The 17,088-nt window shown below is 43.1% G+C and overlaps 1 protein-coding gene across 2 annotated transcripts in view; it reads right to left on the reverse strand.

Annotated features, from left to right (window-relative positions):
- Positions 1 to 1,719: 1,719 nt before the first annotated feature.
- RNGTT (RNA guanylyltransferase and 5'-phosphatase) overlaps positions 1,720 to 17,088 on the reverse strand; it is a 441,842-nt gene continuing 426,473 nt past the window's right edge. For both annotated transcript variants that reach the window (XM_075862139.1, XM_075862138.1), the window contains exons 15-16: positions 15,729 to 15,852; positions 1,720 to 2,440 (exon numbers count right to left, since the gene is read on the reverse strand). In XM_075862139.1, coding sequence (XP_075718254.1) covers positions 2,277 to 2,440; positions 15,729 to 15,852 — 288 coding nt within the window. In that variant the 3' untranslated portion in view covers positions 1,720 to 2,276. The remainder of the gene's footprint in view (positions 2,441 to 15,728; positions 15,853 to 17,088) is intronic.

Below are 17,088 nucleotides of genomic sequence, written 5' to 3' on the forward strand. Positions count from 1 at the left end.
TTGCTGGTTGCAGATATATCTTATCTTTAGCCTGATACATAAGGTAGATAGTGATTGTTTATCTTAAATCACAATAAATTATTCCTCATGCAAAAACAGTGTAGATAACATACTACTATACTGTACACAGTAGTGTTTTTCAACATGTGCCTCTCCAGCTGTTGTGAAAATACAGATTATAACAGGCCCTAAATGTCCTAGTTGGATCTGCTGAGAGTTGGAGTTTTACTTTGTATGAATGTTGATCAGCAGCTTACCTGTTACAGGATGTAACGTCCATGGCTGCGGACCGTTGTTCAGACTTACCATCTGACGGCTCCGGCCATGGACGTCTATGTTCCCGGCAGCATCTCCCTCCTTGGAGACGCCGGCACTCACTTCCGGGTTATGTGACTAGTTCCTGCAGAGCGCATGCGCCTGCACCGCCTTAAAGGGCCAGTACTTGTCTAACTGTCTATTATTAGTATTAGCCCAGAATGCTGATGGACTATAAAAAGGGCTCTGCCCACTTGTTCCTTGCCTGAGCATTTTTGTATACCTAAAGTTTGTCTTGCAAATGGTCTCCCAGTGTTTTCCTGTTCCCAGAGTTACCCGTTCCTGCTGCCTGTACTCTGTATCTCGTGCTATCGTATCTACTGTGCCATCTACAGTGAGAGTCAAGTCGTGTCTTCCACTGCTTCTACTGTGCCATCTACGGTGAAAGTCAAGTTGAGTCTCCGCTACGGTCTACATTGCCTCAGGTACCCGTTCTGGACTATACACATTGTTTTGTACCTAGTTGGCCAGCTGCTATCCTGCTACGCAGTACGGCCCAGTGGGTCGACACCCTGCGCCGTGACACAGGACTAGCTGTACATTTTTCCCCAGACACAGGTAACTAAAGACAATAGCATAATACAAAATGATATACTGTATGTGAACTGTACTTCATTAAAGATATAATACATGATTTTCATGTAGTATACATGTTTTCTGTGTGCACTATACACTTTACCCAGAATTCTTTCAACTATATTCTTTGAGTGGAGCATGCATCTTGATGCAATTCTGTGTGCTCATCTCAAAGAGGTTTCCCTGTATTTGGTTATATTACATCCATTATATAATTTTCAGGCATTTACAAATATTGATCATCTACCCATTATTTTCTACAATTTGTAGAAAATGGTGAGTAGGAGATTAATGTTTTCTTTATCTCTAGAAAATGGTGGGTAGATGAGCAAGGTTTGTGAATACCTGACAATTATAATGCCTCATGCACACGACCGTAGCCATGTGCACGGCCGTGATTTCCGGGTCGCCCAGCCTTGGAGTGACAGCCGCGAGCCGTGCACATGGCCGCGGCCATTATTTTCAATGAGACTGGACGGCAGAACACGGCCGTAATAAGACTTGCCCGTTCTTTTTGCGGTGCGGGCTCCTGGGCCATGCACGGACCGTGAAAACCACGGTTGTGTGCATGGCCCCATAGGAATGAATGGGGCTGCAATTCTCCCGTGGATTTTCTGGAGCATTGCGGCCGAAAAAAAAAGGTTCGTGTGCATGAGGCCTTGGTTTTAGTGCAGCCTTTAGGCCTCATGCACACGAACGTGCTTTTGCGGCCAAAAGGCTGCACTAAAACCAAATGTGTTTTCTTAAAACATAAATATATCTTAAAGTATTAGCTTAGTGAATGAGAACATGATGAATATAAGTAACCATTAAACACATGCAAGAATATAAAGTTTAACATTTTTAATTTCAAAACGTGAAGATTTAAAACAGGCAAAACCAGACAATGATGTTGTATTGTATACAACTGAAATAATATTTAACGCATTATTATTTTGTTCAAAATAAGGAGTTCTTATGAAAAGTACATTACATTAAATCCTTAAACAGTTAATAATTAAATAAAATAAAAGATCTTTAAGGAAAAGGAAGGACAAAAGCAACTATATATTTATCCTACATGAACAAACTGGTAAGAAAACACAAAAGGTGTGTGTTCCTTGATCTGATGCAAGTGCATCTTGCAAAAATAAAGTCTTTTAAAGTCTCTAATGCAATGCTTTGGGTTCTACGCACTTTCATGTAAGATTCAAAGTAGACACATTTAGTCTTTGATGCACATTTTGGGCAGAAGTAATCTTTGTACTTGCCAGATAGTTACAATGTCTGTGTGCAAAAAGTTGCTTTTTGTCTGGAAAAGTCCTTATTGCAAATATGTAACATGAGCAGGTTCTTAGGATTTCCCGTCTGAGATGAAGTCTTTCTGCTCCATAGAAAATTCTCTTTCAGTTAACAACTCTTGGAATTTTAGGAGGAGGTGGAGGCATAAGTTCAGCATCAGGATCCAAGGGATTTCTTCGAATTTGCCCCTGATTCGCTGCTGTGTAACGATCGATGAGTTCAAATAGTATGTCCTTTGTTACTGGATGCTGGATGCTGTTACATACAGCTAAAGAGAGAAAAAAAAGGTGTTTATTAAGATATATATATCACACTTCTAGTACTACATAGAAGCAAATGAAGGATGCTGGGGTTGTGTCATAGCTATAGGGGGTGCAGGAGTTGCCTTTGCAATCCTTGCTTTGATGCTTGAGGCAGACAAATTTTGGCCATCTTGAACAGTCTTGTTTTGAAGGGTTATGTTTTTTTGCAGTATAATTTTTGCTGCAGCTGATCTAAACTGATCAGATTGCACAAAAATTTTGAATCCATCACTAGACAGATTAGTCATATAGGATCAGTTTTTCTTAGCATTAAAAAAAACATACAGCAGAAAAACTAAACGTGAACCTAAATTAAGGCAATGTTCACATCTGCATCGAGGGCTCCCATTGAAGATTTAGTCAAATCTGGGTAAAAAATATCAATACATGCCGCGTTATTTTTCCTGTCAAAACAACGGACAGCTTGGCTGAACCCATTAAAAACAATGGGGTCAATCAGGCGTCAATGTTATCTGTTGTGCAACATATCCGGCACTGCATCGTTGCTTCTGTTACAAATGAAAGTCACAACGCAGATGTGACCAGAGCCTACTGTAGATCAAAGACTTGAAGCTGCATTTCTTGATTAAAAGGGTTAACCCATAAATCATTTTGATACCAAAAGCCAAGAAATGTTGTTCACAGCAGTTTTAAAGTAATATGCGGTGTTTCTGGCATAAACAAATTTCTAACATATTTAGTTTGTTTCCTTGTGATCCTCTTAATGCTGTTGCTTATCTGTACTGCTGTGGCAGGCTATGAACAGAATAGCCCTCTGGCAGCTAAAAATATAGCTCCCTTATACTTCCCCTGCAGATAGGTAACATGGGATACAGTAGTGAAAATATATACGGTGTCACTCCACAGTATGGACTTCCTTAGAAACCAATGAAAATTTAAGGATAACAGTAAGGGTTCAGATCAGCTGTCAGGATGCATAACTTCAAATTCTTAACAACCTGAGAAGTCTCCTCAGCTACACCGCCATGCCACTGCAGAAGCTCTGCTCGTTTCCTCACAAGCAGGAAATAAAGCTATTTCTATTGGCTGCTCTGCAGTGAACAAATGCTCACTATGCATAAAACAAGTCCTTTGACAACTATAAGGCAACAAAGCTAAATGACTGAGTTGCAAAGACAACTTCTGGATGGGCATGGCTCAGCCACAGAGTCAAGATCATGCATTCAACTACCAAAGTTCAGTGGTGATCGTCACCAACCCGGTGGTAGGGAAGGGGGGCGCCGAAGAGCAGCTGATCCCTGCTGATAGGCGCCCCGTATGTGGGACACCTGCAGCATGTCAGTGACATGAGGTCAGGGGACAGGTCCACTCCCGTGCTGCAGCCTTCCAGCATCTGCCTCTACTCTGTGCTCTGCCGAGAAGCAGAGAGGAAGCTCCGCCCACACACAGCCCATCCTGACCTGTGATGCTGTCAGCAAGGCGACATGGTGAGTGTCTGTGTGTGTAATGTGTGTCTCTGTGTTTGTATGTGTATATGTTACAGAGTGTGTGTGTGTGTGTGTGTGTGTGTGTGTGTCTGTGTCTCTGCATGTGTTTGTCTCTTACATCTACTACATTATCTGTACTCAGAGAGTTATCACTGTTATCTGTGGTGTTACATAGGACTGCAGGTAACGTCTGCCACATTATCTGTACTGTGTAGCAGAGCTGAGATTGTAATTTAGCACGTGTTATCTGTGGTGTTACATAGGACTGCAGGTAACGTCTGCCACATTATCTGTACTTTGTGGCAGAGCTGACATTGTAATTTAGCACAATGTGTTATCTGTGGTGTTACATAGGACTGTAGGCAACAGCTACTACATTATCTGTAATCAGAGTGATCACTGTGTTATCTGTGGTGTTACATAGGACTGCAGGTAACACTACTATCTGTATTTAGAGAGTTATCTCTGTGTTATCTGTGGTGTTACATAGGACTGCAGGTAACACTACTATCTGTATTTAGAGAGTTATCTCTGTGTTATCTGTGGTGTTACATAGGACTGCAAGCAACAGCTACTACATTATCTGTACTGTGTAGCAGAGCTGAGATTGTAATTTAGCACAATGTGTTATCTGTGGTGTTACATAGGACTGCAGGTAACACCACTATCTGTATTTAGAGAGTTATCACTGTGTTATTTGTGGTGTTACATAGGACTGCAGGTAACACTACTATCTGTATTTAGAGAGTTATCTCTGTGTTATCTGTGGTGTTACATAGGACTGCAGGTAACACTATCTGTATTTAGAGAGTTATCACTGTGTTATCTGTGGTGTTACATAGGACTGCAGGTAACACTACTATCTGTATTTAGAGAGTTATCTCTGTGTTATCTGTGGTGTTACATAGGACTGCAAGCAACAGCTACTATATTATCTGTACTGTGTAGTAGAGATGAGATTGTAATTTAGCACAATGTGTTATCTGTGGTGTTACATAGGACTGCAGGTAAAACTACGATCTGTATTTAGAGAGTTATCTCTGTGTTATCTGTGGTGTTACATAGGACTGCAAGTAACGTCTTCCACATTATCTGTACTGTGTAGCAGAGCTGAGATTGTAATTTAGCACAATGTGTTATCTGTGGTGTTACATAGGACTGCAGGCAACAGCTACTACATTATCTGTACTGTGTAGCAGAGCTGAGATTGTAATTTAGCACAATGTGTTATCTGTGGTGATACATAGGACTGCAGGCAACAGCTACTGCATTATCTGTAATCATAGTTATCACTGTGTTATCTGTGGTGTTACATAGGACTGCAGGTAACACTACTATCTGTATTTAGAGAGTTATCTCTCTTTTATCTGTGGTGTTACATAGGACTGCAGGTAACACTACTATCTGTATTTAGAGAGTTATCTCTCTTTTATCTGTGGTGTTACATAGGACTGCAGGTAACACTACTATCAGTATTTAGAGAGTTATCTCTGTGGTGTTTACATAGGACTATTTAAAAGGGGGGGATGTGGCACTATTTACAAGGGGGGGGGGGAGTGTGGCGCTATTTACAAAGGGGCAGCGGACTGTGTGTGGCACTATCTACAAGGGGGGGGAGTGTGCTGCTATCTACAAGGGGGGAAGCGGGAAGTGTGGCACTATCTACAAGGGGGGCTGTGTGGCACTATCTACAAGGGGGGGCTGTGTGTGGCACTATCTACAAGGGAGGCTGTGTGTGGCACTATCTACAAGGGAGGCTGTGTGTGGCGCTATCTACAGGGGGCTGTGTGTGGCCTCTTTAAAGGAACAGTGTCATCACAAATATTTTATTTATATGTTAAAGATGTTAGTGCCTTAATATAAACGTTTATTTTCATTTGTGTGTTTGTGTTTTACTGTTTCTTTTTTTCACACTTTTTCTTCCCTATGGGGGCTGCCATTTTTTGTTCCATTTCTGTGTGTGTCGATTAACGACACACACAGACATGGAATACGGCAGCCACAGTCCCATAGGGACTGCGAACGGCTCCCGTCCCATTGACTGCCGTGTACGGCGTCTGTGTGGGAACTGCGCATGCGCCGCTCCCACACAGTCCTATTCGAAATTGGCGCCGTCCGGCGCCATTTTCCTGTGGACCGGAAGTCGCGGCCGGACAGTGATATTACTACTTCCGGTCGCGGCTTCCGGACAAGTGCACATGGGACAGCGGCAGCAAAGGGAGCGGACGGGCCGCGGCGGCAGGAGCAGGTAAGCGATTTCAATGTATGTTAGTGTTTGTGTGTGTTTACTACTGCATGTAAACCTACTACACTGTGAGTTACCTCAAAAAATGGCGACACACAGTGTAGCAGGTTAAACCTTTCAAACCCCTCGTTTATCCCGGCACTAGCCAGGATAAAGGAGGGGGGGATGCTGAGCGCTCACTAGAGCGATAGCTTTTAACCCAATGTTGCAATGCTGCAATTTTGGGAACTAGCTCCAAACAGCTCCATCTAGTGACCAAAAATGGGTAGTATTATAAATTTTGAAAAATTTGAAAAAATTTATAATATTTCCTGACTCGCGAAAAAAATAAAAAAAATTTGAACAATGTTTAATCACCCACACACTAAATGTTTAAATTTTAAAAAAAAAACATGTTTTTGGGGCGACACCATGCCTTTAATTTATTTTCTTTTAATTTATTTTTATGTTAATTACATTATAGAACAATATAGCTTGTAAAATGTAGAAATGCTTTTATACTCGAGTTACATCAAAAAAATCGTGAAAAAAAATGACACCTCATTGATTGGTAGGGAAAGAAAACATGGCGAGGGGGAAGGAGATGTCGGGAAATAAGTGGGTGGGGGGGGGCGCCAATCTGAATCTTTGCCCCGGGTGCAGGAGAACCTAGCTACGCCTCTGCCTTATTGTTGTGCCACAGTTGGAGCTAAACTTCATAATCTGTGACATGAAAAATGCTCTGCTGCTAAAGCAGAATTTCGAAGTAGGGTAGCCAATACCACATGTAATCTAGCGGCCAGGAAAAGCAATTTCATCCAGAAGTAATTTGTTTCCAAATTATTAGAAACTTCAGAGAAGTGATTATTTTGGGAATTCCTTGGCTTTCTACTCACAATCCATCCATTAATTGGGAAACACGTTGTATACATATTACCTCTGAATATTGTCAGCTAAATTGTCTGTCTAAACCAACTTCTTCACTACCTGAGAGCACATCAATTTTCTAACTTTCTGTTAACACCTTCCCGACTGCCCACTGTCTTTTGACGTCAGGCGGTGCGGGTGCTTAGTCTACAGAGACGTCTTTTGGCGTCGCTGCAGATCAGGCTGATGAGCGCTCGTGAGAGCGCTCATCCTCTAAGCAGGAGCTGTTACTAACAGCTCCTGATCTTAGAGCAGCCTCCTGAACACAGCTGGGGTTGGCAAACATTCCAACCCCAGCTGTTTAACTCTTTGATTACTGCGGTCCGTGACCGCGGCATGATCAAAGGGAATTCCCCTCATTGATCGCATCACCGGGATTCCAGTGATGCGATCAAACACCGGGGAATCCCTCTGCAGTCAGCCCTGGGGACCTACAAAGGACCCCAGGGCTGTCTGTTCCATGTGCCTGCTGTTCGGGCACACTATGTGCTGCCCGATCAGCAGCCTGTGTCATAATGACACAGTGTAATGTATTAGAATACAGGAGTATGCTAATACATTACAAGTAAAAAAAAAAGTTACAAATAAAGTTATCCCTTGATGGGATTAAAAAAAAAAAAAAGTAACAAAACAAATAAATAAATAAAAAAAGTCCCAAAAAGAGTCTTTATTTTGCATAAAATACATTTTATTGCCCCTACACTAAATAAAAACAAAAAACCTACGCATATTAGGTATCTACAAGACCGTAATAACCTGAAGAATTAATCTAATGGGTTATTTAGCGTGAAACGTGAACGGGATAAAAAACAAAAAAACTATTTCGAGAATCGGTTTTTCCTATATTCACGCCGTAAAAAATTTTTTTTTTTACCACCAAACTGTGGGAAAAAAAAACAACTATTTCTCTCGCATAAAACAAGGCCTCATACAGCCACGTCAATGAAAAAATAAAAAAGTTATGGCTGCTGAAGCACAGAGAGGCAAAAACAGAAAAATTGAGCTGGTCATTAACGTCTTTTCAGGCCCGGTCATTAAGGGGTTAAAGATTAATGACCGTCACAATAAAAATAATTTCAGGATGTCTGTGATAAAAGAAGAATGCAGATAAGCTACCTCCACATCGCTCATATCATTGCCCAGTAGAACTTTTACCAGGAGCTAAAATACCCTTTTTTGGTCATATCTACACTCTTTCTGAATCAGAACTACAAGCTTTTTGGGAATATTTGGATGAAAATTGAAAAAAAAAATAAAAAAAAATAAAAAAAAATGACTTTCCGGTCATCTACATATCCTGCTGAAGCACCTTTCTTGTTTTTAAGAAAGATTCCACCTTACATCCCTGCATTGTCTATAGGTAATTTAAAGGGGTTGTCCAGAGAAATTCCTACTTATTAACCTTATTGTCAATGGTCTGTGGGTATGTGGACCCACTAGGTCGCACCGCCGTAGCGGGGAGACAGCTAGCCAAACAACAGAGCAGCCAAACACAAAGTCCAGCACACGGGTACCTGAATAATGCACACAGTGGAAGAGGCTTCAGCACGGATAGAGGTGGGTGCCGTAGGTTGCTCCAGACGTGGCGGATGACAGCAGGTGCAGCAGGTTGCACCACACATGACGGATGACAGCAGGTTGCGCCAGACGTGGCGGATGACAGCAGGTGCTGTAAGATGCACCAGATGACAACAGGAGCAGCAGGACACGACTCCAATCACTAACAGGCTCAGGAACAATAACACAGCCTGTAATACGGGATACAGGTAGCAAAGAATGGGAACACTGGGAACAGGGTAAACACTAAGGGACCATTTGCAAAGACTAACATGGGAATACTACCAATGTTCAGGCAAGGAGTGAAGGGGCAGGGCCATTCTTATAGTCCAGGATGATCTGGGACTAATCAATTTTTAACGTGTGCATGCTAGCCCTTTAAGGCCGGGAATGAGGTAGTCTGCGCACCCTAGTGGTCACTGCAGGACAGGACGGCTGCCTGTGCTGGCATCACCGGGGAGGAAGACATTGGTAGGATGAAAGGGGTCTGCGACCGCGGCCATTACAGTACCCCCCCCCCTTATGCCCCCTCTTCTTGGGTCCAGAGCAAGAGAGGAATCTCTTAATGAGGGCAGGGGTATTGAGGTTCTCTTCTGGCTCCCAGGACCTGGGAGCAAACTTGTACGAAGGCACCTTTAAACAAATATTCCGTGAGGACAGCCGCTTTTTCGCTTCATGCAATCAACTGCTAGCAGAATAGAGGACTGGGTCTGTTGCCAGATTTGCAGAAAGTCCCCAAATGCAGAGTCAGCAGTGGGTACCTGAGATGTAGCCGACAAAGGAAGAGGAACTCTAGGATGTTGACTGTACACAATGTAGAATGGTCTGGAAATGGTGGACTCACTTGTGTGATTGTTGTATGAGAACTCGGCCCATAGAAGAAGCTGTACCCAGTCATCATGCTGCATGTAGATGAAGTGGCGGAGATAATTCTCCATGGTCTGGTTAACCCTCTCTACTTGACCATTGGACTGGAGGTTGATAAGATGAGGAAAAGTCCAATCTCACATACAGGAGTTTACAGAGGGCTCTCCAGAATTTCGAGGTGTACTGAACCTCCCGATCAGACACGATGTGAAGGGGCAAGCCATGAAACGGAAGATGTGCTGGATAAAGAGATTTTCCAGTCGAGGAGCAGAAGGAAGACCGGTCAGCGGGATAAAATGTGCCATGTTCGAGAACCGGTCCACCACCCAGACAGTGTTGCATCCTGCTGAGGGAGGAAGGACTGGGACAATGTCCATCGCAATGTGCTGCCAGGGCATTGGGTACAGGCAGAGGGTGGAGCAGGCCGGCAGGCTTGGAGTGAGCAACCTTGTTAGGCGCACACATTGTGCAGGAAGCAACAAAGTCCACAACATCTTTGGGTAGCCTGATGAGTAATCAGGTCTCGTGTCTTACAAACACCAGCGTGCCCAGCCAGATTGGAGCTGTGTCCCCAGCGGAGAATTCTTCTACTGTCTGCCAACCGAAAAAAAGTCTCTAACTTGCAAAGGATTGGCAGTGACAATGCAGGATGGGTGATACTTTGAAGGGACTCCACAGTGTCATCCGTCTCAAACGACCTGGACAGGGAATCGGCCCTCACATTCTTGTCAGTGGGACGGTAGTGGAGCACAAATTGAAAACAAGTGAAAAACAGCAACCACCTGGCTTGATTGGGATTTAGTCGTTGAGCCCACTGGAGATAGGCGAGGGTCTTGTGGTCGGTGTATATCAGTATGGGGTGAACTGCGCCCTCTAGCAGATGTCTCCACTCCTCCAGAGCCAACTTGATGGCCAGTAGCTCTCGATCCCCAATAGAGTAGTTTCGCTCTGCAGAAGAAAAAAGTCTCGAGTAATAGCCACATACTACTGCCTTTCCTTTAGAGCTCCTCTGGAACTGAAGTGCACCTGCACCAACAGAAGAAGTGTCCACCTCCAATGAGAACTGCCGAGACACGTCAAGATGATGGAGGATTGAGGCTGAAGTGAAGGCTTTCTTGAGGCTATTACGTGCAGATTCTGCCTCTGGAGTCCACACCTTGGCGTTCACACCCTTCTTGGTAAGGGTAGAGATGGGAGCTGTCAGTGATGAGAAGTTTGGGATAAACTGTCGGTAGAAGTTGGCGAATCCCAAAAAACGCTGTATGAACCACAAGCCCTGAGGACGTGGCCATTCCAGGACAGACTTTACTTTCTCTGGGTCCATCTTGAGACCTTGATCCAAGATGATGTAGCCCAGGGAGGGCAGAGAATTTTTTTCAGAGTCGCACTTCTCATGATTAGCATACAGATGATTCTCCCTTAATCGAAGTAGAACTTGAAGGACAGGCCGCCGATGAGTCATTGGATCTGGAGAGAAAATCAAAATATCATCGAGATAGACTACAACACAGACATAGAGATCTCGGAAGATATAATTGACAAATTCCTGGAAGACCGCGGGAGCGTTACACAGACCGAAGGCCACCACCAGGTATTCGTAGCGCCCGTCTCGGGTGTTGAATGCCGTCTTCCACTCGTCACCTTCTCAGATCAAATTGTAAGCCTCATGCAAGTCTAGTTTCGAAAAAATACTGGCTCCTCGTATACGGTCAAACTGTTCGGATATTAGTGCCAACGGGTATTTGTTCTTGACAGTTATCTGGTAGATACTATGGTAGTCAATGCAGGGTCGAAAAGAACCGTCTTTCTTTCTAATGAAGAAGAACCCGGCCTCGACCGGGGAGAAAGACTTTCGTATGAAAACCCTCTCCAGATTCTCCTTGATATAGGTCGACATGGATTGAGTCTCGAGCAAGGAGAGACGATATACCCGTCCACGGGGAAAATAAGCATTTGGGACCAGTTCAATCAGACAGTCGTAAGACCGGTGTGGAGAAAGAATTTCATCCTCCTTTTTGCTAAAGACGTCTGCAAATCGAGAAAAATGAGTAGGCAATCCCGCTAATGACTGAGGCAGAGAAGGCTGGACGGGATGGAACTGTAACTGGCAGCGGTGGGGGCATTTGGGGACCCGTTGGAGAACCTCTCTGGAACTCCAATTCAGGACAGGAGCATGCAGCCGGAGCCAAGGCAGGACCAGTAGAACCGGATTGATGGCTTTAGGCAAGACTAGGAAGTTAACTAGTTCAGTATGAATTTGAAGCTTCAGTGGCTTGGTCTCAGACACGATTGGATCGGGCAGAGGAAGACCATTAACTGAGGCAACAACCAAAGACGTCTCCAGAGGATCAGTGGGCAACTGGAGATGGTCCATTAGGTCTTGCTGGATCAGGTTTGCCACGGATTCTGAGGCAAACCCGATGCGTCCCCTCGCCAGACACTATTGTCACAGGGATGGTCAGTTTGGAAGATACATTTTTATTTAGTGCCGTTCCGCCTGGGGTTGTCTCTCCAACCAATCCTAGGCACTGGGGTCTCTTTGGCTTCTGGATACACAAACGGAAACATAGCCTCCGAGCCCACAATACAGACAAAGTCCTGAAGTGCGTCTGCGTGGTTTCTCCTGTGTAGACAATTTGGCACGGTCCACCTGCATAGGCTCCTCTGGTGGGACGACTGAAGAGGACAGTAGGGATTGCTGGAAAGTAGAAGCCAGCCTAGGAAATCCTCTCTCCCGGTGAACCTCTTGGGAACGCTCCCGGATCCTCATATTAACCCGGGAGGCTAGTAGAATGAGATCGTACTGTCACATCTGTGTGTATGTGGACTCACTAGGCCGCACCGCCGTAGCGGGGAGGCAGCTGGCCAAACAACAGAGCACCCAAACAATACAAAGTCCAGCAGAAGGGTACCTGAATAGTCCAGGCAGTGGCAGAGGCTTTAGTACGGATGGAGATGGGTGCAGCAAGTTGCGCCAGACATAGCGGATGACAGCAGGTTGCACCAACGTGACGGATGACAGCAGGTTGCGCCAGACAAGGCGGATGACAGCAGGTGCATCAGGTTGCACCAGACGTGGCAGATGACAGCAGGTTGCGCCATACATGACGGATGACAGCAAGTGCAGCAGGTTGCGGGAGACGTGGCGGATGACAGCAGGTGCAGTAGGATGTGCCAGATGTGGTGGACGACAACAGGTGCAGTAGGTTGTGCTGGGCGTGGCAAATGACAACAGCAGCAGGACACGACTCCAATCACAAACAGGCTCAGGAACAATAACACAGCACGAAATACAGGTAGCAGGACACGGGAACACTGGGAACAGGGTAAACACTGAGAGACCATTTGCAAAGACTAACAGCGCTCAGGCAAGGAGCAGGGCACTTTTTATAGTCCAGGGTGATCTAGGAGTAATCAGTCAATTCTAAACATGTGTGCACGCTAGCCCTTTAAGGCCGGCAATGAGGTAGTGCATGTACCCTAGTAGTCACTGCAGGACAGGATGGCCGCCTGTGCTGGCATGCTCGGGGAGGAAAACGTCGGCAGGATAAAAGGGGTCTGCGACCACGGCCGTTACACTTATAAATATATATAATCTTACTCACCAACAGGGATGAATTTTGACTTTTGTCCAGTTTTGCCAAACGGAACTCCGTAGTTTCAACCTACCTGAGGTGGCGCTAAAGCGGCAAGTCGTGACCTACTACTGTTGGTGTTGGCGCGTTATCGCACTTGTGACCTAAAGGGGCTGGCTTAGGAAAGGAGCAGTCACAGTTCCAGCCCCATTAGGTCACATGTTCTAATTTATGTCTCTCTCCGCAAGATAGAAGTCTAGCTCCATACCTCACAGTCAATTAAACAATAGTTTTATTGAAGAAGGCACTGCTTTCCATTGAGAACAGTAATAGTATCAGAGACATTTTGGCTGGGCTGGTAGAAAATGCAAGAGTACTTGATTTTATTGGGGGAAGTCTCTTTAGAGAGGACTTACAAAGCTCAGGTGTGGGCAAAACGGGTGCGAACCTATTTGTCACTTAGTAAAGAGGATGGGGATTAGGCTGCCTAAACCAGAAAAAGGCATGACAGGATATGAAGTTCCGAAGTGCTCAATTCCCACCTTTAAACAGGAAGTGAAGGAGCGTATAAGCTGCGATATCGGGTGTAAGTTTCTGCTCTTAAAATGTGTTTATTAGCCAACGAAGGAGGTATTAACACTAGGGAAGCATTTCAGATGTATTTGGGGAGGTTTTGTTTGGTGTCCGTCGGATAACCCCTTTAATATCGTTACAGCTAAAAAGCGATATCCTTTACATTATATCTCTGGAAGGTCTGAGTATGGATCCTAGTAAAATCAAGACTGTTGTTGAGTAGCCAATCCCAAAAAAAGAAAAACAACCTTTATTGGTTTTGCTAACTTCTACATCAAGTTTCTTTGAGACTTCTCCAAGATCGTTGAACCAAATACTCAACTTACAAAGTAGAATGTTCACTTTACTTGGACACCTTAAGCTCCGGATGTTTTCATTAAATTAAACACTCTTTTTACAGCAGCGCCCATATTATTCATCCAAATCCAAAGTTACCTATCAAGGTCAAGGCAGTGGGGGCAGTCTTGTCTCAGCGGTCTGGAGACCAGATCTTTTTGCACCCTTGTGCTTACTCTTCTGGTCAAATGTTATCTAAAAAGATCTAGGATATCGGAAATAAAGAACTGCTAGGGATAGATAAAAAATGCATATTCTGGAGGAAACAAATAATCCTGTAATCGTATTCACTGATTATAGAGATCTGGAATTCATCTGTGATGCCAACAAAAAAAAAAGATGGAGTTTGTTATTTTCTCGATCACAAAATGGTAAAGCTGATGTCCATCCATAAAGGCAAGTGGGACAGCACAATTTTATCTGTAAATAACTTTTGTAGTGGCTACTTATTCAAAAGAGTTTCTGACTCTACTTATGGATGAATATGAAAATGACTCATTGCCAGTCATCCTCCAAGGAATATCAATTTATTTTTCAATGATTCTGGAAGCAACTTCATTGTTTGTATTTACCAAAAATAGCACGACTTGTACTAAAATTAGTTTATGATTCTAAGCTGCCTGGACTTTTAGGCATTAAGAAGACTCAAAAACATCTCTTTCATGTTCCTTTTGGCGGCCAAGCTTTAAGGATATCCAAAAATATATGTTTCTTTATGTGTAGTACGTGATCCCGCAGAATGGGTATGGCTCTGAGGAGTATGCTCGAGTACTAGAAGAAAAATTTCATGGTCCTAGGCTTACGAAAGAATTTCATCAGAGAGATCCTAAAAAAGAGTGTACGGTCAGGATGTGAACCCATAAAATCCTGTATCCCAGGCAGTAGCTCTTCTCATTGAGCTGCTGGTGTTGCTGGACTGCTCCAATGATAAATCTAGTGTCATGTCTTGATTATTGGTTTGGCTTCCTAAATTAGCCTAACTCTTGCATTCCATCCTTGCCAAATTATTGAGCCTCCTGCATCTAGTCTAGTTCATTGTTGTCTTAATCTACAAACTGTTGTTGCTTATCTGTGTACCAAACTTGCATTGTTTTCTGACTATGTCTTTGCCTTATGCTACAAACTGTTGCCACTTATCTGTGTGCCGAATTTCGATTGTTACTTGATGACTCTTGATTTCATCACCCTCCGTTCAGATTGTTTCTGCCAATGGACTCCTAACATACTATGTAATTAAATGTCATAACTATTTACTGATTAATTAATTTTTTAATTGTATGTAAATTGCAAACATGGTTTATTTTTATGATCTATAAAATAAATATGATATTTAATAGTGGGACAACCCTTTTAAAGTGCTATTCTTGTTCAAAAATACCAGAACCCTGGTGGACCCCATTAAAAACAATGGGATCCATCAGCATTCTTTGGTTTCTGTTTGGAAAGGGATCTGGCATAGCTGCGTTATAGTGTGGAAAGAGCATAAAAGATTTTTAATGACCAGAAGGATCCCCAATAAACTGACACAAAATTAAAAATGTTTTTCTACATAGCCTGAACCACTGTCAGCAAAGGTGGGACAAATGCTAACATTACAAACATTATATCTAATTAAAAAATAAATAAATATGAAAAATGGAAGCTGTTTAAGTATTAGTTGCTGAACAATCTAATGATGATGCCGCCATCAACATTGGTCTGGTCTATAGTATGTTATTATTATGTATAGGAGAGAAATTGTACTCACCCAAAGCTGTTTCATAGGAGTTTGGAAAGCTTTTATCAACTCTTTGCCGCATGAAGACCCAGCAATTGTTTTCAAACTTGCACTCTATGATTTTATTGTCATATTGTTTTAAGTCCCTTGTCACCTGTTCAAAAATGATGAGAAAGAATGTACTCTCAAATGGAAATTCACCATTACAGTTCTATCTGTCAAAGGGAAAAATAACAGAACTGAAGATGCAGGGGCAGAGCAGCCTCAAGCCCTAAAGTATCAAAGAAACAGGGCATGTAAAAGCTCAGTACTGAATAGGTCTATCTATGGCTGCAGGCTTGATGCCCATTACTTTAAATGGACGTGATTTGGTATTTGTAGAAAGGCTTCAGATTATTTTTTAACATATTCTGTTTACACTTAGCTGGTTTACAACAATCTATGGTTTGCTAAACATGATAAAGGCAGAACTCCGCTTCTCTGAAAATAGAAATGAGATTATGCAGTTGTTGCATTTGAGCACAGCAATTAATCTGTATTATTAACCATCTATATATATACTACAACAGGCAGTCATTAGCCAACAGGGATAGCAATTTTTCTGTAGAAAAGCTAGAATCAGCCTATGCAGTGACCCATATGAATCTTCCTGTTACAAATTAGCTGATCACAGCTTTTAACACATGCATGCTACACAATGGATCTCCAAGGGGAACAGCTACATCGCCAAGGTTTCTACAAGCTCTCGAGTATTTGTCCTACAGGCAATGCCATAGGTCAATCACAAGTCAGACGTAGTGGTTACGATACTGTTCAACAGCATTATCAGCAACATTTATACTGTAAGTCCCAAAATTAAGGGACTCAACACAAACACATCAGACACTGTACGGGGTGTGTATTACAGGTACTGGTTTTTAGAAAAAAAACGTCAGTACTTTTCCATAATTTTACAAAATCAATACCTTTTCTAACAGAGGTATATTAAAAGATGAACAGTTATTTACGCTTAATTGTTCTGGTTCACATCACATTTGAGCATTATGTTCCGTTAGACTGTTTAACTTGATCCGCTGTACGTATCCCCAAACCTATGCAACTGTATGCCTATACACACTATATATGCCTATACCGTTAACGGTCATGACCTCCCATAAAAAACAACAACCTTAAACCCTGCACAGTTGTGGCAAAACTATATTTAAAAACACCAAGCACATGTATGTCAAAAGGACACGGTCCGTTTGGGTAACGATAGCCTATGGGCATTAGACGTAAATCAGGAATTTTTACCAGCAAAAATTCTGTGTGGAAAGGTTCAGATTGATCTTATTACCTAATAACTGTAATTGGAATTAGGGCTTTTAATCAGATTTTTTTGGTAAGCAGC

Source organism: Rhinoderma darwinii, chromosome 4 (genome assembly GCF_050947455.1).
Source record: "Rhinoderma darwinii isolate aRhiDar2 chromosome 4, aRhiDar2.hap1, whole genome shotgun sequence".
NCBI lineage: Eukaryota > Metazoa > Chordata > Amphibia > Anura > Rhinodermatidae > Rhinoderma > Rhinoderma darwinii.